Genomic DNA, 24,604 nt, shown 5'->3' on the forward strand with positions numbered 1-24,604 from the left:
GTCACTAAGAATCTGAAAATGATCTGGCACCATCAAACAGGCGTACCTTCATACCAAACACCTGAGGATCTCGTTCACATCATCCAACTGTAACACGTACCACAGTAATCCGAGAAAACATTGCCGGCGAGCGACGTTTACTTGGTGTACTGTGGTACAACATCTGCTCTACCTTGCCGGCAAATGAGTGCCCGAGGGTCTTTTCTACATCTGCAGAGTACATGTACACCCACGAGGGTTGGTAAGCCCATCATGGTAAGACTCGGTCTGGACCTCAAAGAGGGTGATCGTTGATCCGTGATATCTAGCACGAACAGTCGAAAACCACCCTGATCTTTTTAGGTTTTTTTGACCATGTTGACGTGGTAGGCCTATACACTGTGGTGAGGTATATGCCAAACGTGACCACTGTCTTCACATGGTAGCCCAGATTCTGCCACATGTTCTGCACAGCTGCCATCAATGACGGTGTATGCATGAAGTAACAGTAGTCTATAAAATGTTACCGTTTTTTTATTGACTCTTCGCGAAAAAGCTTGTCTTTAGTTGGACTCAGTAGCGAGTCGCTTTATTACAAATTTGTTTGCAGTGTATATAGGAGGTTCATTCTTCTTGAAAGGGAGTGGCATGATGCGATGGACATCTGGTTGTTGACAGATCCTTTCTTTCATCTTCTTCATAAACTTACGGTCATCAATTGAAACTGGAACATTGCTTCACATTTGTTCTGAAAAGTCGAGTTCCATCATCCCTACAACTTACAAATAAAACCACGCTGTAACAGCAGCGCCCTCTCGGGACAACACTTAGAGAGCCATACACATGCGCACTACGAATTCATGTGGCGCGCTGCAATTACAATAACAACTTAACAAGTATAGCGGCGCGAGTCTAGCCGAAATTCTCTAACATTTTGTCTCATAAACGTACAAGAAAAAAAACGGACAACATGGACCAACAGAATCTGGTTCAGATTCTGCAGGGTTCTATTCATCCAGACACCCGAGAAGAAGCCGAAAAACAGCTTGGTGAGGTGAGTATAGAATCGAAAATATTCTGCGACGGTACGTACAAACCCGGCTCGTGTATTTTGACGTGCATGGCCAGTCGTCATGACCGTGGTATTGCGCAAGCACGTGTCTGTATAGTGTACTTTATTGATATTGGCGCAGGCCTAAATCACATATTTACTCCATACTTTATGTTGCCCTATTTAAGCCGGCTGACGTTTACAGTTGTGTGAACAATTGTACCACTTTCCTTAAGTGTTCTGAACTATCAGGCCTGTTATGCCCCAACTAGGCCTCGGGCCTATGCTACCTGACTATAGCATCAGTCCTAACTATAGTTGGACCTGTCCCAACTATAGACTAGTTGGGTCTGTCTCAACTAGAGTGCTACAGTTGGGCCGGCCCAACTACAAGAGAGAGGTCCTGTGTGCATGATGTGCCCAGCATGTGCCAAAGTCATATTGTTTACAAATGTCATCAGTCATAGGGCCAGATGAACAGATGACGCATGTGAAGTGCACCATTTTAGATGAATTGTGTCAAGTGTGAGACACATTGACTTGGATAATGTTGAGACATTTCCCACAGACATTGGTCAACAATAGTTGGGCCAGTCCAACTGCAGCACACTAGTTAGGACTGTCCCAACTATAGTTGGGACTTATGCTATTGTTGGGGCATAACAGGCCAAACACACATTTGTGGAATCCTACATCAGTCTAGCTCTACTGAGTGGAGTATTAGTATTCCTCTTTTTTGATTTTGGACGGGATCGTCATACTAACGCTCCACGACAGTACATAAAGCAAAGAGACAAGTCTCAAGAATTCCAAAGACTCACCAAAAATACCAAAACTTTTGGGGCTTCAGTGATATTTCCGACATCAAAATCTGTCAAAATCTCTATGTAGAACAGCCAACATTTGGAAATTACATCCAGTGGGACCAGGTGTTTCAGTGGCACCATAATTTTTCAGCAATTTGGCCCTTTGCTATTGGAGGTCATGTCACATATGTTTTATAGTGGAATTTTTATGGGTACCTGGCCTGAAAAATGGAACCAGGTTTTGGTATTGACGGGCCGGTACTGGGCACAAGCCTAGTATTATAGTAATTTTTCGAAGGATGATTTATAGACCGGGTGGATGTGGATGGTTAATTAGGCCTTGCGCAAACTTTTTTTCCTGGCTAGTTCAATGGATATTTTACTAGCCCATATATAAAAAAATGTTAAAAACCCGAAATTTGTTATCAGCTTACCAGTGCAGAATTTGACATTTCGGAAAATAAAAGGCTGATGGTATATATAAATAAGGAGGCATGTATGTTAGTTAAAAGTCGCTGGAGTCACTGGTCACTGAGCCGGGATCAAAATCATCTCTTTGCCCCATCTTTCCTCTCATTTGGGCTGCTTACTTTTGGCAAAAAATGTTACTTTTTGCTTACGTTCTGACCTCCGCACGTGCGCGGTGAACGACAGAAAACCTTTTTCCAATCAGAAGAGGGTGCTGTTTGCACATGGCTTTGTGTATTAGTTTCAAAGCCTTATGTGCGCAGATTTAGGATAGAGGGTCCATGGAATAAAGGGTCTCCTGGACTAAGGCCTGGCCAAACGTTACCTGTTGATAAACTCATTCCCTAGGCATAACAGGTAGGCACCCCACATTGCGTGCAGGAAGTGTTGTTATACTGTTACGAGTATATTTTGGTCCGCACCAGTTGTTCAGAAACAGAAATCAAAGTGGCTTACGAGTTACTCTCAGACTTCGAGTTTAGCCCTCTCAGTTGCATTGAAGTGTTTGATTTAAGTCACTTCATGTGCTAATATGTTTGAACATGTACATGTACACCTACATGTACATGTGCATATACTGCGGCCATGCAGTGTGTGGTGTACTACAGGTATATGAAAATAAAGGAGTAAGAGTTCACTGAAGGTCACTTGTGAACATGCAATGATCTGCATTACAGTGTACAGGAATGCTAACTTCCTGATTTATTGTGCAATAAATGTATATTTGGACCAATGTTATACCACGCAGTGGATCTTTAGGAAGCAGAAGAGTCACCTCACAGTGGAATAGACTTTAGATCAACTTTTTAATTTGGTGGTCCAGCTCCCAGACTGTCGCTGCAGAGCTGGTGACATCACTGATTTTCACGTTGTGTGTAGTTGGTGCATTGTGTGATGAACGCTTCACATGTGGCAGAAAACATTCGTCGTTCAAAGCAGCAACTACGTGATCTTAATTCTTGATGGAGTCATAACAATTGGGGATATGTACAAAGTATGTGCATCAAGCTACCGGTACACAGATGAAACTTAATGGTCAATATTTTTTGGCCACTTGAAACAAAGTTTACAGAAGGAACAAAATTGAAAGCTCTTCAGTTTTGTGGTTGGATTCAATGTTTTACCTGTTCGCACTTTGAGAATTGTTAAGAGTTGAATCCAGTCAGGTTTGGGCTTAAATCCACCAAACCCTTGCAATGCAAATTACTGTTTGAGGACAGTGGTGATCTGCTCCGTAAAACAAAAATTTACTGTCACAAGTCCCCAGAGCCTCGTTTGAGTCAGATACCTTTAAAATGAAAGCGGTAGGATCTCTGCACACTGTAATTGTCCGTTGTCATCAGAATGCCAAACTGAAGGAATGGATCGACACGAAAAGCTGGAATTGCTCTTTCTGTTGCAAACTGCAACAACATTTATACTGAGACAAAAAATGGTCTGGCAACTTGTTTTCACCGAGCAGGTCACAATCTGGCATGCTGCTGTGCACTGGCTCGTGCAAAATTATTTTTTTTCTGATTATTTTTGTGCCGGAGCAGGTCCACAAGATCATCCACTTTTCGCCCACCCTCCTGCGGGTGGTCATGGATGAGGGGATTCTGTTCCCTGTCCGGCAGGCAGGCGTCATCTATCTCAAGAACATGGTCAACCAATTCTGGAACCTGCGAGAGCCCGACAGCCCCCTGGAGCCCATCCCCTTCAGCATCCATGAGGACGACAAGGTGGTGGTCAGGAGCAACATTATCCAGGCCATTATCGTCACGCCCGATCTCATCAGGCAAGTCAGGCGGATCCCCAATCGTCCATGCAGATCCCCAGTTTGGGGCTTTTTCATCCAAATTCCACACAGTGACCAAGCGCAGCTCACATACCACACAGAGTTGACCTCCGTGGACGAGTTGAACTCTTCCTCCCTGAAAATGAGATACTCAAAGGCTGCGGGGATGTGTATGTGTCACTTGCCAACTGTGCCAGAATGTTTTGACACGCCCCCTGAAAATGGCACAGAATATTGCCGGCATGTCCAGTGTTGCCAAAGTGAAAGGTGATGTTAACAATTTTAAAAAAGGCTCGCGGTACCGTTCCATTTTCTATTTTTTTTCCCCCTTTCACTTAGGGTGCAGTTGGCAGTGTGCTTGAGCACCATCCTCAGGCATGACTATCCTGGCCGATGGGACATCATCCTGGACACCATGTACAACTTTCTCAGTGTCGATGACCCCAGTACCCTGTACGGTGCCCTCATTGCCGTCCACCAGTTGGTCAAGAATTACGAGTGAGTAATGGTAGAGCTTTCCTCCGCGATTGGTTGCCTAGTCACGCCCAGACGTTGAGCTTTGTCTCTTGCTAGGCACTGGACCAAATCCATCAAAATCCAACACTCCCTATGCAGTCCACATTCATAGCTAACAAGTCCATCAGTGAGATTTGAAGCTTTACATGGTGGAGGTAGCAAGTTTTTGGTAGTACCATGGATATATCTCATTTTTTTCTCGTTTTTTTCAGAACCCCAGATACTAAAAAAAAAGAGATATATCCATGGTGCTATTAAAAACCTATCTAGTTTAAGTGCACCACTGGTGTGATGGTCTTTGCTGATGAACCAGATTTCATGAGGCTTACATGATGTCATCGATGCGGTTGCCATGACAACATGCACGGAATACCCCGACGATGCTTCAGGCCTCCTGGACTGTGTCCATCATAAGCCATCGATGGAGAGCAAATTTACTTATTTTTTCACCAGCCCGCAGAAATGTTCACAAACCCCAAGGACGTTTTTCAGCAAAACTAACTTTTCTGGCTTTTTAAACGTTGATCATTTCAACCTTTACTGTGGAGCCAAGCTGTAAATTTTAGAACTCGCAAGTCAAAGATTCTACAATCAAAAGTCTAGTTTGTTTCATTTATCTTTACTGATGAGACAAATAACAGTTTCAAACAAGGAGATTGTTCTTTTCCAGTTTGCCAGGCAAATTAAAGAATGCTCATTACTAGCCCCCCAGCAGCATTTATTAGAATGTGTCCACTGGTCCAGTTTTTAGGTCAAAGACTGCTTATTGAAAGAGCTTTGAAACCCCTCACCCCTAGCCCAATATATTCACCTTTTTTTGACATCCTCAGATTAGAAGCCTTTTTGGTTCCAATTCCTCAGTGAAAGTGCACCCTGTAAACTTGTCTGTATTTTACATGGGACAGTACCTTGCAAAATTGACATTGAAGCTAACCTCTGTGATGTCTGTGCGCACTACTGTGGCTTTTGCAGGTACAAGAAGCCTGACGAACGGGAGCCGCTCCACGTGGCCATGATCCGTCTGTTACCCCTGGTCCAGCACCGCTGTGTCCAGCTCCTGCCCGACGTCTCGGACCAGTCGCTGCTGATGCAGAAGCAGATCCTCAAGATTGTCTACGCCATGATCCAGGTGAAAGGGTTTGCTCTAAATACGTCGACCCATCCTGTGACCGCACAATTTCCCTGAGACCAACCACCATTACCGTAGGCGAGCATTTCGTTGGCAGCTGTATGTTGCAAACTTGATGGCAGAGCTCATTTCTCATAAAAGAACCGTAAATTCTTCAACAGATGGCTGATCCAGTTCTTGGTGTTGGCTGTGCAGTTTTCTCATGCATTTTGTCACTTGTAAAGCTTTGAAGGTGTGGTATAATCTGTTAATTGCACCCAAGTTTTCATTAATCGTCAAACGTCCAATTTGTTTTTCTTCTCGTTTGCTTTCCAGTACAACCTTCCGTTGGACCTTGTTAACAGGGACATCTTCAAATTTGGCGAGTGGATGCAGATTATTCAGACAATAGTCAGCAGGCCCATTCCTGAGGTACAGCGCTGCTTGTTGCATTATCCTTGTCATACAGGGATGCCAACCCCTCCAAAGTCAACGTATTGAACCATGTAGAGTTGCGGAAGACACAGTTTAGCCACTTTTGCTCCTTTTTTTCCCCCAAGGTTTTTCACGTTGGAGTACTTTTCAGCCCTTACTTTCCGATCCGACCTTTGTACATTTACTGCAAAGATTCAAGATAAGTGGTCCAATGCTTTGCCAGTGTGATTTCACAGGTTTTCCGCTTTCACAGAAAATTCTGGCAAAACAGTTTTTTCAGGAAAGTCATGGAAAAGTCTGGGAAATCTGAATCATGCAAAAGATGCATTGTTCAGGGGCTGTTTTTCCTGTTATAACAGAATGATTATTAATTCACAGGCCATCCTTGTCCGTCTATGGTAGTGGTTATGGCAGTCTTCCATTTCACAATACCAAACTGTCCTTTGCAAAATGGCATTAAATGTCATTGGAACTGTCTTTTTCTAGTCCTTGAAGGTCCCAGAATAGTCAGGAAATTTGTGTTTCTGATTTCTCTGTCAACTGTCCATGAGTTTCCAACATGTGATTGATTGTATTCCGCCCCATTCAGTCCACACTGCAAGTTGACATCGACGACAGGCCGGAGCTGCCCTGCTGGAAGGTCAAGAAGTGGGCCATACACTTCCTGTCCAGAGTCTTTGAAAGGTAAACAAGGGTCTATACTGTGTCTTGTTTCCCCCCGTTTAATACGAATGATCAATTTAGTATGTGTATTTAATACTCATAAACAGCTAGAACAAGTTACAGAGGAGCTAGTCACTCTGCTTTCCAACATGCAATTACGCAGGCTTCTTTATCTGTCTGTGGTTTCGTTGTTGATGGCAGATACGGCAGTCCTGGTAGTGTGATCAAGGATTATGTCAAATTCTCCGACTGGTATCTCAAGACGTTCTCGGGTAAGTTGGAAAGCTTCATTCTGTATAAACCCTGTACTGTGTGCCTTGTCTGTTTACTGCATGGCCATTGCTACAGTTTTAGGCAACCAGCGTGACCAGGAATGCCAGGCTGATCTGCCTGTCAGCCAGTGCACACCGTCCATCATTCCATTTTGCAGTCTTTGCCAGCAGGGCACTGCATTCCTCGAGTGCCGTCTGCTTGAAGGGTGTTGGCATGGTTGGCATATCCAATGGACTGGTGAAAAAAATAGCAGCCAAAGAGGCTAGAGCCTGCATTGATTAGCAGTGTAGTGCTAGCATGTCACAGTTAGCAATGTAAACCTCGTGTAGATTTCTTCTGTTTAATTACTGTTGCCCTGCAAGACACCTTAGTAAATTAACATTGCACTTGCTCATGCAGTATTATACAGCAGGCAAAAGTTAGTGAACGTTGTTGTATTCTGCAGGGTTCTCATTTCAGCTGTGTTGCATTCTGTTGCACTGAGCAGGGTTTTCATTTCAGCTGTGTTGCACTCTGTTGCACTGAGCAGGGTTCTCATTTCAGCTGTGTTGCACTCTTGTTTCATTCGATGGCGTTCTCATTTTAGCTGGCTTGCATTCTGTTGCACTGAGCAGGGTTCTCATTTCAGCTAGGTTGCATTCTGTTGCACTTAGGCGTAGCGGGGGTCTCATTTCAGCTGGGTTGCATTTTAGCAGAGTTTCTCACGAGAACCTGATTGGTTAGTGAATAGATCAATGTATGTGTATAAAATTGTCATGTTTATTACCCAAAGGGGGCTTGGTTCTTTCAAGAACCCTGTCCTTCCTCAGTCTTCCAAAATCCTCTCTGCAATTTGGAGAATTTCGGAGGACTGAGGCTGAATGGTAAAAAGGCGTGGCTGATTGCAAAGGATGGATTGTGTCGAGGTCTTGGGCAAACCCTTGTGTTGTTTATGCTCTTCCATACATAAATTCACATCCTAGGTAGATTATACATGACAACCATGCTACTCGAGGATACCATTTGCATTGCCTCGGCATAGGTGGATGACCACTGCCTCAATCTAAGGAAGGACTGAGGCAGTGGTCATCCTTCTAAGGGACATATTCCAGAAACAAAGGAGCATTTTGGTGGACTGAGGCTGTATCCAAGTTGTCCATGAAGACAGTTAGAGGAGATTGAGGATGCATCCAAGCCAAAAGCACTCAGGGGCGAGGGTTATCAAAACCTTCACGAGTTTCGGCTAAACAAGTGCTGTACTCTCCTTGGTCTTCCATAATTTGGTAAATTTTGAAGGATCTGGGAGGTATATCTGATACAAATAGTCTGTCAGTGTCTGGCATCTGTTCCTTTCTTCCATCCTTTCAGCAACAACGTTGAAAGTCTTGCTGGGCATCCTGGAGCAGTACAGCCAGAAAGTGTACATCGCACCACGAGTCACCCAGCTGACCTTGAGCTACATCAACACTGGGTGAGAACATCGACTTCTGGACTGATTTTGCAGTGTCTGTGTTGTAGTCTCCCTGCACTTGTGCTGGGGAGACAAAGAACCTGCTAAATTTCCACAAAAGGTGTTTGAGTTGCATACACCCTGGACAGAGCTGTCCTTCCACTCAACGTGGTCAAGTGGAATTGTGATATGTCTATGTAGTGTACACGTAGCAGGGACAAGTGGATGAAATTTTGGCCACTCTTGGACCGTTCAAAATATCAGTGCATTGTCAAACCCACAATAAAGGACTTTCCACATCTATGGAGGCTCGTGATGGGCCCAACTTCAATACCGCTGTTGCACGTAGTCCCCACCAACCAGTAGATCGCGTCACTGGAATTGAGGATGTTGATAGAGGGGATTGCTTGGGCAAACATGCCAAAAGAGCGCGAGACATTTGAAAATACCAAAAATTCAAGAGAAGCTTAGTTTCTGGTACCCAAACTGTGTAAGATACTTGAGCTGCACTGAATTTGCTGTCTTAATTTCTAAAAGAAAGATAATTTTGTCAATATTGAAATCCTTTTTTATCATTTTTTTTTCAATTAGAGTGAGTCATGCTTTCTCATGGACTTTCATCAAACCACACATTCAGGTAAATGTCAATTTCCTTTTTTGAGAATCCTTCAAAATACACGCAAGTGTATTATAAAATAAGGTCTAACCTCAAGTTACAAAAAATTCAGCAAGTGAGGTTAATAAATCAAGTAAAGTCAATGGAAAACACAGGCTTTTATCCAATTCTGGTTGTTGAGAAAAGGCATTTCGTGAAAATAAACTCTTATGCTTGAGAATGCCAGTTTATAGGTACATGTATCCTTTAGGGACACTTTTTACCCAAATCTCAAAACATCAACATTTGACACTCCCCAGCCCATCATTCAAGAGGTTCTGTTCCCCCTGATGTGCTACACGGATGAAGATGATGAGCTGTGGAACGAAGACCCATATGAGTACATCCGGATCAAGTTTGGTATGTCTCAATAACGGCCATTCTCCTAATCACTTCTGTCTATCGAGATTTAATTCAAAACAGATTTCTGCTGAGTTGTGTAGTTGTTCCAATGTCATGACTTGGGTTTTTTTTTTTGACCGACTGACTGACTTTCCTGGGTGTTTTTTTGCAGATGCCTTTGAGGATTTCATCTCTCCCGTTGCTGCCGCTCAGACCGTGCTGCGATCCTGCGCCAAAAAGAGAAAGCAGGTCCTGCAGAAGGCCATGGGGTTCTGCATGCAGATCATGACCACGCCGGGCGTGGAGGCCCGGAAGAAAGACGGCGTGATGCACATGGTGGGCACCATCGCCGACATCCTGCTCAAGGTGAGCGGAGCACAGAGGCTGTGGTCTTTAAACGGTATAGGGTCCACCTCCGAGTCGATATCCCACCCCGATTGATGCAGAAGGGACAGGCGTGTAGGAAGCTTTTTGCACATGGGGGGGGGGGCAGCTCACCATCAGAGATTTGTGTTTTAACCAGACATTGGTCTCTTGTCCTCAGCTAGGGCTCGATTTACACAAAAAAAGTGGCATGCACTGGTGCATGTAGACCAAAAAACATACATGCACCAGGAAAGACTCACATGCACCGTAATTTTGTGAATATCAGTAGCGCATATTCCTGTATAGCAATTTAAGGATTAGAAGCCAAAGCTTAAGATTAGGTGGGTACATGTATTATGAATCTGCTGTGAGGAATGGGAGAAAGAAATAACATGTTTGTACACTATCTGGTCGAGAATTCAACAAATTTTATTCTTATTCTCAGTTTTTGGTAAATATATTCAGGAAATAAGTATTTTGGTGGTTAAAAAGCTACATGCACGTCGTGCATGTTCAGTAAAAAAGCTACGTGCACAAGCAAAAATCTACATGCACTGGTGCATGCGTGCACCGGGTGAATTAAGCCCTGTCTTCAGCACATCTCATGCCAAACACATGTGAGCTTGTGTATGCATGTGGCTATTGTTTGAACACATGCCCACTATGACACCCACCTGGAGTGGATTTTGTGGCTAATGAACTGGCAAATGGCAACTTTTTACCTAACAGTGATGTCCTTTTGAGGTGCACGCTGTGCATGCATCATATTTACCCCTTTGAGTAGATAAGGCCGTGTCCGAATCACTTGGCTGCAGCTTGAAGTTGCACATGAGTTCATGGTAGTGGCTGCGGCCAGTTCCCACAGAGTTGTGTGTAATTTCCAGCCGAAGCCAAGTGATTCTGACACAGCCCAAGATGGACCACATCACAACAGAAACTGACTGTGTTTACTCACAGTTGTAATGGATACGATGGATCCTAGCTTTGCATGTGAAAAAGGAGGTAGTGTGTGTAAAAGAAGTTAGTGTGTTTGAAAAAGGGAAGCAGTGTATAAAAGAAGGTAGTAGCAATACTGATTTACAATGTTTTCTCTCTTTATTTCGCCTTTTGGATTTGCTCCGAGTAGAAGAAGATGTACAAAGACCGTATGGAGCAGGTCCTGGTCACCAACATCTTCCCAGAATTCAACAGCGAGCTGGGCCACATGAGAGCAAGGGTGAGTGGGCCAGCGGGATTTTGATTGACGTCGTGCGTGATCAGGAGAAGTCCCTTTGTTGCTGAGCAACACGGGCAAACAAAGGGGCCTTTGCTGATTATGCTCTCTTGGTCCAATTTCTTAGAGTTGCTAAAAAGCAGCAGATATTAAATGCTTACTAGCCAAATTTACATGTTCAGTAGAGAATCAACTGGTATCCAGCTTTGTGAATTGCACAGTGTGTGACATGTTTGCTGGTAACCTGCTGTTGCCATGTTTTCCTCACCCAGTCAGTTTTTGAGTTCAACAGATCAGTGAGATTGACACCAGACTTTGTAAGTAGGAAAGTAAAAGGATATATCTACCGTCGGTGTACATTTTTTACCTACATTTTTTTGCAGCTGCAAAGTGCTAATTCCGAGTCAATTGAGTCCATTATTGTATCTCTTAAAACCCAATTTTTATGATCGGATATCTAACGTTCACCACTTTGACCATTGACACTGTTCACTGTTAAACTAATATGAAAGCGGATCGTTGTCTAATGTGTTCAAACACATGCTGCCTTCGGAGGCTGACAACCCTAAATTCACCCCCATCTTAATGGTTTGTGGTGCATTCTCATGCCCGAATTAGGGCATTAGCTTCCCCTGCAGATAGAAGTGTATGAAACTCGCTCCTTTTTCCCCAACAGGCCAACTACGTGCTGCATCAATTCTGCGAAGCGAAATTCAAGAACGAACGCAACCTGATGACGGCCTTGGACCTGACCCGCAACAGCCTTATCCACGACAAAGAAATGCCGGTCAAGGTACGCACCCTGACGTTGAAAAAGAAAAGTGTCTCTGTTCATGCCTTTTTGTGGAAAGTTTTGGCGGGAAAGACACACGTTTAAGAGATCCGGATTCTGCTTTTTTTTTTCTCCTTTTGTATGATGCCCTCCGCCTTCTTGCACATGCACACACTGTTCTTCTTGGATTATGAGCGAAGTTTGGAGGTGATGTTTATAATTCATCATTCTGCACAAAGTTGGAAACTCCCGTTGTTCCTTCAGAAACCAGGAGTTTGTTCAAAAGGTGTGCAAGATGTGTTTGTGTTTTTAGACATGTAAGCAGTTGGAGGGCTGGTAATTAAAAGTGCAGGATCGTATTTGAAGTCGCAAAGAGACCTGTCAGACGTGAACATCTGGTGATATAGAACATGATTAATGTGAAGCCATGGTGTTTACACATATAAAATGAAATTGAACTGGAGCGGACTTGGACTGAATGAACTGACCTGAACTGAACTGGACTTAATTGATCTTGAGCTGAACTCAAAGCTGGACTCAACTGGACCAAACTCAACTGGTCTGGATTGAACTAGATTGAACTCCAATGAAATGAACTTGTCTGAATTCAGCTGAAATGATCTGAACTGAACTAGACTGGACTAATTGAGATGAAATAAACTGATCTGACATGACCTTGCCTGACCTGAAATGACCCGACCATACAAAAACTGAACTGAATAGCTGAACTGAACTGCAAAGTCTCTGATCTAACCAGGTATTAAAAAATATTACCGTACAAGTATATATTAAAAGGCAGTGCACCTGTTTCTCAGCCTGTAACCACCATACTTGATCTGGGATTGTGTAGGTGGAGGCAGCCATTGCTCTGCAAGAGCTGATTACCAGCCATGAAGAGAAGGCAAAGCATTATGTCCAACCCTACATCAAGGATATTCTTGAAGGTAAGTTGAACTCGCAAGAGATTTCTCCAAAATTTAGCTGGGGCGTTAGCCCTCTTGCAGTAAGCTTGATTTCAGAATTTCCCCCAAAACTTGAGGTGACATTAACATTTGATATTTGGAGTCAGCGACTTATAGAAATCAGATTTCCACTTTGTAGTCACATGGCTAGTTGGAGGGAAAAAACAAGACAAAAGGAATGATTAGATTTGAAGTATTCAGGGAGACAAAAACCTGACAATCCAGTCGGCACTTTTGCTCCAAGCTGGGGGCGACCCCAGGTCGTCACAGGTAGCAGTTTAGGATCAAACTGCCTTTTTGCCTTCAGGATGTTGAATGCAATTTTTTGTCTTTTCAGGTTAAGAAAAATGACGTCAGGCCGTTTTGCTAAAATTGATATTTTGTAACGTACCAATAATCTCTTAGGATAAATCCTACTGTCACTTTTCAATTCCACAGCCCTGCTGTACGTGATCAGAAAAACGGAGAACGACGACCTGACCGAAGTCATGCAGAGACTCATCACCACCTACGGCGATGATATCATACCGATCGCCATCGATATCACTCAGCATTTGGTAAGTGCCTTTACCGAGTCCAGTGAGATCAGGTTTGTTTTTGCAGATGTCACAAAGCATTGGTAGTCGGCATGACAACTGAAGTGTTTGGATCTTGGGATTCTCAGAATGTGCCTTGGGGAATACGAACTGTACAAGTTTGAAGAAGTTTTGAAAATCAGGTCTACCCATATGGAGTCATCACCAACCAGAAAATGAACTATCACTGCAGGGAAGCACTCATGTGGTGCCATTGTCATTTTCTATCGCACTCCATCGTACCTCGCCTTCAATTTCAGAAGGCCGAACTGTTTCCTCTGTTGTAATGTGGCTGACTTGTATATCTGTGTTTTTGTTTCCTAGGCGACCACATTCTCCCAGGTGATTGATTCGGAGGAGAGTGTTGACGACCGTGCAGCCACGGCCATGGGGATTCTGAACACTATCGAGACTATCCTGAATGTTGTTGAAGAAAAACAAGAGGTAAAACAAATTGCATGTTGTTTTGATTCCGAGCTGTCTCTTGAGTATCTCTGGTGTAAAAAAGTGGCTATTGTAGCACCCCTTTAGGGGACAGTGGTGCCTGCTGTGTTCCAATGAGGCTGTTTATTGAAATTTGCCCTCTGGTCATTGTTCTTCTCTGACAGATTGTGTTACAGCTAGAAGGTATAGTTCTTAATGTTGTCGCGGTCGTCTTACAGAACAACGTACTAGGTGAGCTGTGCCTTTCGTTCATCTTTGAAATCGTAGACTGTTTGCCAACACAGACTTCTCTTTGCGTCGTCTCAGTGTTGAACACAAAGTTTGAAATCATTATTTACAGATTATGCAAGGTGCTGTTTATTGGTTTAATATTTATATGACCCTACCACATTAAATTTAGTGTGGAAAAAATTCAGGCTTGACTAAACCCTTCACAAAAGTGTTGGGTTTTGCTTATATTAGTGTATTTGAGGCGTCAGCGTATACAGTAATCTCATTTAAGCAAAATTCATATGTATTGAAATTTTTGCAGGCTTTTCATTTTGTGTGCTGCAGAGCTGTTTCGTTACTGAATGGAATATAAATTAGCTTCTGGGTGAACATTTTCAAATAAGGTCCAAAGTGCTCTCTTGCATTTCCAGGCATAATGCTCGCTGAAAGGTTGAGTGTACAATGAGTGTACCTAAACCTTTTGATTTACATATACGGTGTTGAAGTTTTGCTCACGCAGGCCATGTGAGAGTAATCGCAGTGTTCAGTGTCGAAGAACTTAATAATCAGATAGAGCTGCTTAAGCACAAAATTTGCTTTAGTGTGATAAAACCCTTGCTTGACAAATTAGGTTACCAGCCAAAACTCCATGTGATTTATATTGTTTTGGAATAGTATTCATCTTTCACTTGGTTAGCATGACAATCACATAGATTTTGAGATGGTAACCTTTGTTTTTTAAGCAAGGATTTTTTGTGCTTAAGCAAATTTTGTGCTTAAGCAGCTCTGTGAAATTGGCCCCCCCAGTTCTAGAGACAGCCCTCCCCAGCAAACCTCCAGTACCAGCAGTAAGACACTGTTGTCCCGTCTTTCCCCCCCCCCCCCCAGATTTTTACGAGGAGGTCATGTCACTCATCTTCAGCATGACCTGCACCCACATATCACCCCCCCTCTGGCAAGTCTTTGAGATGCTCTACAGCACGTTTGAGACGGATGGCTACGACTACTTTGTGGGTAGGTCGCTGCTGTCATTTCTTTCTTGGTCCAGCCATTGCCATCTTTAGAAAATTGGACATGACATGTACTTTCAAAACTGTTGATTGGAAAGCGCTTGACCAACAGTGTACATGTACCCACTCACTGTTATCAAGTATTGTGTATACAGTTAAACCTCATTAGTAAAAGCACTGTTAATAAAAGATTCTGCTTATAACAAGGAAATGTTTTGGTCCCAATCCTTTGTTGTTTATTGTTTTCATTCCTGATAATACAGTAGAATGTTGCTATACCGAACACCGCTATACCGGCTGTACCGAACATTGTCCTTGGCTCCCAATTTTTTGTGCACAAAACATACTGAACATTATGTAGTTGCAAATCAACCGAGATTCGCCACAGCATGCATTAGAGATCGATCCTGAGCGGTAGCGTCACGACTTTTAGGATAAACTAAATAGCAATTTTGTAACTCAAGATTTAATGAAAAACAAAACTAGTTAACACGGATAAGTGAATGGCATGTTTTTGGGTTTTTAGTTAAGATGTCTACAGGTTCCATCTTGGAAATTTCACGATATCTCCTTACAATATGAACAACCCTTTGCCCCAAATTGTATCAGTGTTTCACAATTGCAGTCGACTACCCCAAGGCTTGGCTGACAGTGGCGAGTTTTGCACCTGACTCCCCAAAGCATGCTTTGTTACCTGGCATTTATCCAAAGAACATTTTGTTTGTAGAAAGGGTTCAACTTTGTGAGTAATCGGAATTGTGGAATTTCTTTTTAAATGTCACATTATTCCACTAGTTCTTTTTCGGTTCCAGCACGGTAAGATCCTTTTATGAAAAGCGGCATAGCTGGACTTTCATACCCTAGCTATCTCTCTTTATCCCAGAAATGATGCCAGCACTGCACAACTATGTTACAACAGATCCTCCTGCCTTCCTGTCAAATTCCAGACACCTTGAGATCGTCTACAACATGTGCAAAAAGGTGAGGGACTTCCTTGATTGATGTACCTGTCTAAAACAACCCAGAATTTTTTTTGGGGGGGGGCTGCCTCATTTTTCCCGCGAAGTTCATCTCGTATTTACTTTCATAGCACCTTACCCACTGCTCCGCATCTGATTGGTAGATCATTGGTCGCATGTCATTGAATGACGTGTCCCCACGGTAGCAGGGCCCAGCTGCAAACACAGTAGAGCCACTCCACCAGTGAATATTGTTGTCTGGTCAAAAGAAATGGATGAATTAGTGGGTGATAGATGGTTTTATTCAGATAGGGCTTTATTTAGGTGAGAAAGAGATACATTGGCATTGAATCATGTTCTACAGTGGTTCATAGAAGACTGAATTTACTGGTTTTGCTTATTCCACTTTGCTTTGCCTTGTAAATAGAAACGTTTCATCTGTTAGCTTGTGAAAGTCCACTCATAAACTTCAAATATTTGTCCCTTAATTTTGTGTAATGTCCTCAGTCATAAGTAAAGCTTCCTGGTGGAATTTGAGTGAAGAAGAAGTTTTACGGGTTTTTGGAACTCGGTCTCAGATTTGCAGAGATTAAGTCTGAGAAGACGAGGCTCGTGACTCTAAGACGTCATTTTACCTGTACTCTTTTAGACTGCAATTTTTGGATGTTTGCTTTCTCTTTGTTTTGCTCCAAGGTACTGGAAGAAGAGCCAGGGGATGACCAGGAGAGCCATGCTGCCAAGCTCCTGGAGGTCCTGCTGCTGCAGTACAAAGGAGAGATCGATCAGGTTAGGGAGATGTTGAATCATGAGATATCTGCTGCCTGAGCTGGGAGGGTGCTAATTGCCAGACACAAGACCAGACACAAGACCAGTCACAATACCAGACACAACACCAGTAACAAGACCAGACACTTGACCATGGACACAAGACCAGACACATAACCAGACACAAGACCAGACACATAACCAGACACAAGACCAGACACATAACCAGACACAAGACCATGCACAAGACTATGGACAGGTAACATGGTGAATCGTGAGAAAAAAAGTTTTTTTCCCAGTTCATCCTAATAGCTTGTGACTTGATTTCAGAGTGGAGGTTTTCCGTTGATCTTGTTGGGGTCTTGTGATGATCTGTAAGAGGTCTCAACTGCAAACTGGTCCCATGCATAGCTGCCAACCATTTTGGAAACAAAATGGCAGCATACATCACCTCTTGTTGCATTTCTCTATGCCCTGTTCTGCGCAGAGGAGCCAAGACTTGTTTACTGAGGCTTTGTCTGACGTACACTAGTAGCACACACCTCAGTTGTCAGTGGGCTTTTAATAGTTGCGATAGTTGCGCCCAAGGCCACAGACATTAATTCATCCAAGGGTTTTTTGATGGCTGCTTTTGATGTGATAATGGAATACAGTCGAACCTTGTTAATAAGCACTGTTAATACAAGATTCTGCTTATAACAAGCAAAGATTTCGGTCCCAGTCCGGCTTTTGTTTCATTGTTTTCATTCCTGGTATTACAAGGTCCTGTTACATCAAGGTAATTTGCCAAGTCTGGACAACGTCTCATTAACATGGCTCAACTGTAATGATAAATTTACCAGCTAGATGCCTATTCTTTTCAGTCTGCAGTAGTGGCTATGGAATTTTTTGTTCAGTTCGTAATACCAAAAAACATTTCTCTGCTGAATTTCAGCCCTGGAAAGTCCTTCAGAAGTTCTAAAATTTGGTTTTGAGATTTCTGTGGGAACTCTGTGTTGAGTGTGTGAATTCTGTACGTCTTTTCACAGTGTGTGCCGTTGTTCATCGAGGTGGTCATGACCAGACTGACCAAGGAGGTGAAGACCACAGAGCTGCGTCAGATGTGCCTGCAGGTGGTGGTGGCGGCACTCTACTACAACCCTCGGCTGCTAATGGAGACGCTGGAGAAGATGACCATCCCCAACACCAACGAGGCGGTCACCACACAGTTCATCAAGCAGTGGCTGCATGACACGGACTGCTTCCTAGGGTGAGCCCCCCCTCCACCGAAAGCACGCCAGGCTATCACGAGTAGCCTGAGCAGGGTTGTGTGGTTTGTAGGATTTCTGTGGACTTTGGAATTCGTTTCCATATGTTGTTATCCTGAGTAGGGGCATGATTTTGCACAATTTATATGAATTTTAGGATTTTGTTGAATTCAGTACCCTGAGGAGGGTGTGATGTTGCTGAGTTTTTGTGAATTTTGCTATTTTTGACCCAAAAAAATCCCGGGGACTTTTAGAGGTTGAGTCAGTCATAATTTGTTATAATGTTACACTTCGGGGAAAAAAAGCCAGATTAACATCAGAAAATGATGAATGTAAAATTGAAATGCAAACCCCATTTTTGCTTTCAAAAATGTCTTCTAAATACAGTGCTTTGACGTTTTGCAGATCCAAAAACTTCTGCTAGATAGTTTTAGTGTTTTTGAAACCATAATTTTGGAAAATAGATTCCCCAACCAGTCTCTAACCGTTCAGTGTCCTCTAATTGCAGGCTTCATGATCGTAAGATGTGCGTCCTGGGCATATGCACCTTGCTGTCGCTACCCAACCTGCCGCCAGTGGTCATGGAGTGCTCGCAACAGTTCATACCCGCTCTGCTGCTGCTGTTCAGGGGGCTGAAGAGGGCGTACGAAAGTGAGTGATACCTTGATAAAAACTACCTTCAATCATCGATTAACTGTCACAAGTCAGATACTTCAGTGGTTCATTCTTGCACTACTGCTTCTGTCCAGGGAACTGAAGTAAGCATAGGAAAGCCAGTGATGTATTGATAAATTCAACAATTCATCATCGATAAACCACAAGTCACTCAAACTTGCAGTTGACTGTTGGAAAAAAATGCAGTAAGCCATGCACAGAGAGGATGTGGTCATGTCCATATTGGTTGCCTGCGGCTTGGAGAAGCACAGGTGTCTATGGGAAACGGCTGCAGCCGCTAGCCTGTGGTTTCCCAGCCATAGCTGAATATTTCAGATATGGCTATGCTCACATCACGTCACCCATAACTTCTGTCTTTATTTGCTTAGTGTGCATTGCGTAAAACTGACCAATTACTTTCTCACCATTCGACTGTGGACGTTTTTAATTCCACTCCAGGTCGAGTGCTCGTGGAGGAAGAAGAGTCTGATGAAGAAGATGATGACAGCGACTATGAAGAGCAAGTGCTGGACAGCGACGAGGATGACATAGATGAAGAAGGGGCCGAGTATCTGGAGCACCTTGAGAAACTTGTGAGTATCTGTGAACTCCAAAAAAATGGCTTCTTTAAAATTACTCTGTGTTTTCTTTTTAAAAAAAGCTGCCAAGAAGCAGTCAAAGGCTTGTCAGCCACAGTCCGTGGTTAGCAGCACCTCATGATGGTGGCATTCAATTATTACATTCCTTGTGGATTGATCTGCTTTGTAGCTCCTGAAACCAATCTCAACTCATACTTGTTCAAGATGTAAGCCTAATCAATGTGAACCCTACTACAATTAGTTTTTCTCAAGATGACCTCTTCAGTGCTGTCGAATCCTTTGAAAACACCTGCTAAATGCAGCATGATGACACACAGTGAAGCTGTAAATAGCGCCTTGCTGCTGTGTGTGGAATGTGATGTTCAAAAACCCGAAGGACTCGGGAACCCAAGGCGAGAGTCTTGAATTCTTTGTGAAATTTCCTCACCTGAAGGTCACAAATTTATTTGTGACGATGAGTATCTCGGTCCGGGCAGACTCGGTGCATTTCTATATTGGTTTCTTTGTGTTGGTTGCACGTGTCTTGTTTGGAAACAGTGTCTTTTACATCTGGTAAGAAAAAAGATTTTGAGGAAATCGTGTATGTGCATTAATAATACCAGTGAAACATGACTTTTGTGGCATCGATGTCAACAACAGCGCGTGTTGTGTTGTGATTGCTTTCAATGAAATTCGTAATAAAAAAATGCCGAAAGTAACGGAAAAGAAACAGTACCAACAATAGTGGTATCTAGATACCAAGACATCAGGAGGAATGGCTGTGTATTGGACCATTGCGATTTGGGGAGAGCTCCACCCATTGCAGTGTTTGTTCTGTGGACTTGTTTATTACCCATGGACACGGGGACTGTCATGCCTGTGCAAAGCATGTCAGCTCACAGAAACATCGTTAGTGTGCCGAGTCTGTGCAAGATGGGCCCCAATTAACAGCATTCAGCCATTTTTTGCAGAAATTAGACGTGACAAATGCTGAGGTGTATGCAACAGAACTCTTAGTGGAACATAATCTGGCACCAGCTGTAACTGATCACATCGGACCACTGCTACCCAAAATGTTTCTACACAATAATGTAGCCAAACAGACAGTATCACTGTGGTCAAACAAAAACGAGATACGAAACTTCAACATACGAAGCAAGAGCACAGGAGGCTGAAAAAAGTATAAGTATCAAAGTAGGAATGTGTTATTGACAGTTTGCGTGGGGTGACTGACACAGGACTAATTGGGAATTCAGGGATTCAAATGTTAGGAGATCTGTTTAACTACGGTATATGGTGAAACTAGCCGAGGTACCGATCCCAGTACTGTGGTTTGGACTGTGCTGTGGGATGGGGACTAGACTGGATGTGTGAAGTCCAATGATGAGTATGACGTGCTTTTTTCACCCAGTTGTGATTAGTTTTGGGCCAGTGAAAATACGGTATCTAAAACAGGGTTACAATGGCTTTGAATCCATGAGGAGTGTACTGGATGAATGCCTCACAGCAGAACACTCGATATACAGTGTACCCTGACTCCTATGTGTATTGCAGAATCTAACAGTTTCCAACAAAGGCTTTCCAGTTGTCAGATACAGTGGGGCACATTCGGTAGAAAGGCAGTCAAATTTATTTTGGTGATTCATTGGTTGCGAACAACAGGCCCAAGGAAGGGAAAACGAAGATGAGGATGAAGATGAGATGTATGAAGAGACGGTCTTGGAAGGATTCAACACCCCTCTGGATGATGAGGATGGTCCCTTTGATGATGAATACATGCTATTCAAGACTGTACTTACCAGTAAGTTCACCCAAATGGGTGATCCAGATCCTAAACTGTTTCTTCTCTGTTGTCCCCACCCCATCACCCGCACTTCCCACCCAGAACGTGCATTTGTCACTTCTAAAGGGCAACCTCTCCATGTAATGGGCCTGTGATAAGTATTCTTGTGACAAGAATGCCTACCCAGGGGCTTGCAAAATGTGACCAAACCGAGACATAAGATCCCAGGGGGTACAAACCTTTCAAGGCCTTGACGAGGCATCAGTAAAATAAACTGAAATGGTCCTGAGAGAGATTCGCCACTTTCATTGCCTGCTTTTCAGATATCCAAGCCAACAGTCCGTCATGGTACAGTGCCCTGACGTCGCACCTTAACCTGGAGCAGCAGAATGACATGGAGGAGATTGCCAAGATGGCCGACCAGAGGAAAGCAGCAGCCGGTGAGTTGTCAAGATCTTGAATATTAGTGTTAGCATTTTGAGTCATAGCCTCCCGAGTCCTTCATGTGACTGTAGAGTGGTGCCGGCAGGTCACAGTGTGATGCCGTTTTATGTAGGAGATTAGTGCCACCCTCCGCTTTATTACAGTGTAGATTATGGTACATGTAGTCAATCGGACAGTCAGTTTTAAGAGCTTTAGCATGTGGAATTCATTGAAGTTACTCAGGTCCTTTAGTTCGGTGTGAGTGTGAGTGTCGCCTTTTGAGTCTGCTTTGTAGAGTTTGAGTTTTTATCTCATGTCTGTAGTGAGCAAAGCCAAATATTGTCAATGTGCATCTAGTCGAGGACAAAATTTTGGTGCCTAAAGTGATGCGGCGTTTCATTTATTTTTGGCCCAGATTCCCGACAAATCGAGAAGCAAGGCGGATACAAGTTTCAGGCCCCGAGCGTCCCCAAGAGCTTCAACTTTGGCAGTATGTCGTAGTCGGAATTCAGTAGCGTACCGTTCTGAATCTTTCATTCTTTGAAATACTAATGAATTTCGGGGGTTGGGGTTGGGGTTGGGGGAGGAATCTTGGGTCACCAGGAGCCCCGCCATATCACTGGCGACATAGTAGAGTTGCTGATTTGCAATAAATGGATTAAGTACTTGTACAGTCAACTCTCACCATAACAAGGTTGCGGGCTTGCCAAAAATGACCTTGTTATAACCAGAGTCTTGTAATAAAGACCGGGAAAAAAAACACAAAGACGGCATTGATATTCAAAGAGACTTGGGATTTCAGAATTTGCCTCGTGTAATAGCGTTTTCTTTGAAGAGTGCTCCTGATGTCTGGAGCCGACTGTCAGTAATGATACTAATAAGAATAGGTGCCTGTGAGGTCACAGAGTAGAAATGCTGAAAGACTGCTGGCCCTTGCCTCGTGCAGATATTTCCAACCTTATCAAGATTGGTCATGCTTATTAAGTAAGTTATAGAACATGTAACCACCTTATACACATATTTTCCGGCTTCCCTTGGAAGTCAGATGAGGACCCCGGCTCCATTTGCTCGACTCGAATGCGAGAGGCAAGTTGCATTGGTGACACTAGTCAGTCCGCACCTCCACTGCAGTTTTATAAATTTTAAGAAAAAGACCGTGGAAACCAGTGGTTCTAGGACTTTACTCCAACAACAGAGTGAAAATATATCATAAAACTGGAAACCAGCATCTTCTTCTGTGTACTTTAACCCTTAATTGGGCTCTTTTTGTTTCCCCCAAGATCCCACAGTGGATTGCTTGGAGATACCGGTCCCACGTAATCTTGACGTGTAAAGACATCCATTTTAAGTACATGTGAGAACCTTGAGTTAAAATTTTATCTGACGTAGGGTTTTTTGGGGCCTTTTATAATCCACACTCATGCATATCGGCCCGTGTGTTGAACACTTGTCAGTGGGATCAGTTTAACATTTATGACTAACCTGTCAAGGAAAAAAGTGCATTTTTTAGAGAATGGTGTGTCTGTTTTTTATATAGTTGGTGTTGCAAATGACCCCAAAATATGAGACTAAAGTCCAGAAAGTTCGGTACAATACAGAAGACACTGCAGCAGCAGCAGCATGCTCTATTTTAAGGTTAAATTTTAAAAGAGGGCTCAGAACCATCTGTGAAGTGACAGTGAGTCTAACTTGTACACTCCTCGGTGTCACAGAATCTTCCAAACCCCCATCTCCCAGTGGATTTAGGAGGGGTCTGAGTGAGGTAGGGCAAAACCAGCCAGCATGCAGGTCCATCACGTAGTGTGCAGGTGGAAACCTCGTCGTACTTGCAAATTGTTTCAAAAGAGACAGTCTCTCAGTGTAATCTTTGTGATTCCTTGCGTCAGGTTCTCGGGATGACAGGAGTTTGACCAAATTCACAAAAGCTGGTGCTACACAAACACAGGATGCCCAGGTTCATGGGAACAATCATGAAAAAAAAACCTGGGCCAAAAAATGGGTGGGGGGAATCGGGGGCCCGGGAATCCAGTTGTCAGAGGAAATTCGTCTTGGAAATGTCGTGGAAATCAAGCCCATCCGAGGATTATTTATGCTGGGCTGGTTTTGATTTGATAACTGGAATAATGATACCCTAATACAGGCAATATCCTTATCAGTCTATGGTGGTGACTGTGGCAGTCTTCCAGCTCGCAATTACACCAAACATCGTTTCTCTGCAAAATGGTATTAAATGTAAAGAAAGCCGTCATATGTTTAGTCCCGGAAAAGTCGTGGTATTTGATTTTCAAACTTCTATGGGAAACCTGCCGACAATGCTCAATACATCTGAGTTTTTATAGTTACAGAATAGTTCTAGTTTGCTGTCAAAGCTTGCATGAGTGTCTTGAAATGCGTTTCAGCAGTTTGCTGCCTGATGTCACATTGTCAGTGATACTTGAACCAGATGTTCACTTGTCTTTGCTGGACTCTAGATTTTGTCTCTAAGCATTGTAGTAAAGAGACAAACCGTCTGTGGGAATTTTATGAATGCTAAAATATTTTGTACATAAGATATTTTCATGTTCTCAAACTGGATGATTAAATTAATTGACAAATTTGGTTGGTCTGATTAAATTTTTGCTTTTTAGAAAAAAGGTAATTCTTAAAAGAATATTACATTTCAATCCCGCTACCATGTCTTACCAAAATGTTCTTAGTAAACGCGGCAAGTTATTTCTTCACTGATTTGATTTGAAGCTCGAGTTATTTGGGTGACGTGAATGCAGTTCATACAGCGGCCAGTCGGTGTTATTAATTAACCTCACATTACCATCTACATGTAAAAGTAGTCAGAACAATGTGGAATATGTACAGATTCTTTTAGAGATGTTAAGAAAATACAGAATGGCCAAATGTTTCCATGCTTTGCGTTTACTTTGTTTTTTAGTTCTTGTTTTTTGGTTTCTTTATTGCATTATTTATTTGTGGGTCATTCTGTAAAAAGATGACGTGCTAAAGTGTGATATTTTTGTGCCATGTGCCATTTTGACACGAACATATGTAAATTTACTTCAAACTCTGGCAGTTAATTTTCGTTACTTAATTAATCACTCTTGGAAATTAAAGTAGGCATGAAAGAACAACTGCATTGCGCACTTTACA

General features: G+C 43.0%; 1 protein-coding gene across 1 annotated transcript; it reads left to right on the forward strand.

Moving 5' to 3' along the window:
* Nucleotides 1-853: 853 nt before the first annotated feature.
* Nucleotides 854-24,359, forward strand: LOC110978475 (importin-7-like). Its single transcript, XM_022233501.2, has 26 exons — nucleotides 854-1,033; nucleotides 3,843-4,081; nucleotides 4,421-4,579; nucleotides 5,570-5,726; nucleotides 6,042-6,137; nucleotides 6,730-6,824; nucleotides 7,005-7,075; nucleotides 8,424-8,526; nucleotides 9,097-9,142; nucleotides 9,421-9,520; nucleotides 9,675-9,868; nucleotides 10,995-11,084; nucleotides 11,758-11,874; nucleotides 12,704-12,797; nucleotides 13,254-13,372; nucleotides 13,715-13,834; nucleotides 13,999-14,065; nucleotides 14,933-15,058; nucleotides 15,938-16,035; nucleotides 16,707-16,799; nucleotides 17,807-18,027; nucleotides 18,534-18,676; nucleotides 19,139-19,272; nucleotides 20,920-21,058; nucleotides 21,364-21,480; nucleotides 21,879-24,359. Exons 1-26 carry the CDS (start codon nucleotides 950-952, stop codon nucleotides 21,962-21,964), a joined length of 3,108 nt encoding a protein of 1,035 aa, XP_022089193.2. The 5' UTR covers nucleotides 854-949; the 3' UTR covers nucleotides 21,965-24,359.
* Nucleotides 24,360-24,604: the final 245 nt, after the last annotated feature.

Source organism: Acanthaster planci, linkage group LG20 (assembly GCF_054643075.1).
Source record: "Acanthaster planci isolate LZ-2023a linkage group LG20, COTS_SCS, whole genome shotgun sequence".
Lineage (NCBI taxonomy): Eukaryota > Metazoa > Echinodermata > Asteroidea > Valvatida > Acanthasteridae > Acanthaster > Acanthaster planci.

Excerpts from the sequence above, each read along its gene's own strand:
- LOC110978475 (XM_022233501.2), top strand. The coding sequence starts at position 950 with ATGGACCAACAGAATCTGGTTCAGATTCTGCAGGGTTCTATTCATCCA. Across the intron at positions 5,727-6,041 it reads TTGTCTACGCCATGATCCAG|TACAACCTTCCGTTGGACCT; the intron begins GTGAAAGGGTTT and ends TTTGCTTTCCAG. Across the intron at positions 21,059-21,363 it reads ATTCAAGACTGTACTTACCA|ATATCCAAGCCAACAGTCCG; the intron begins GTAAGTTCACCC and ends CCTGCTTTTCAG.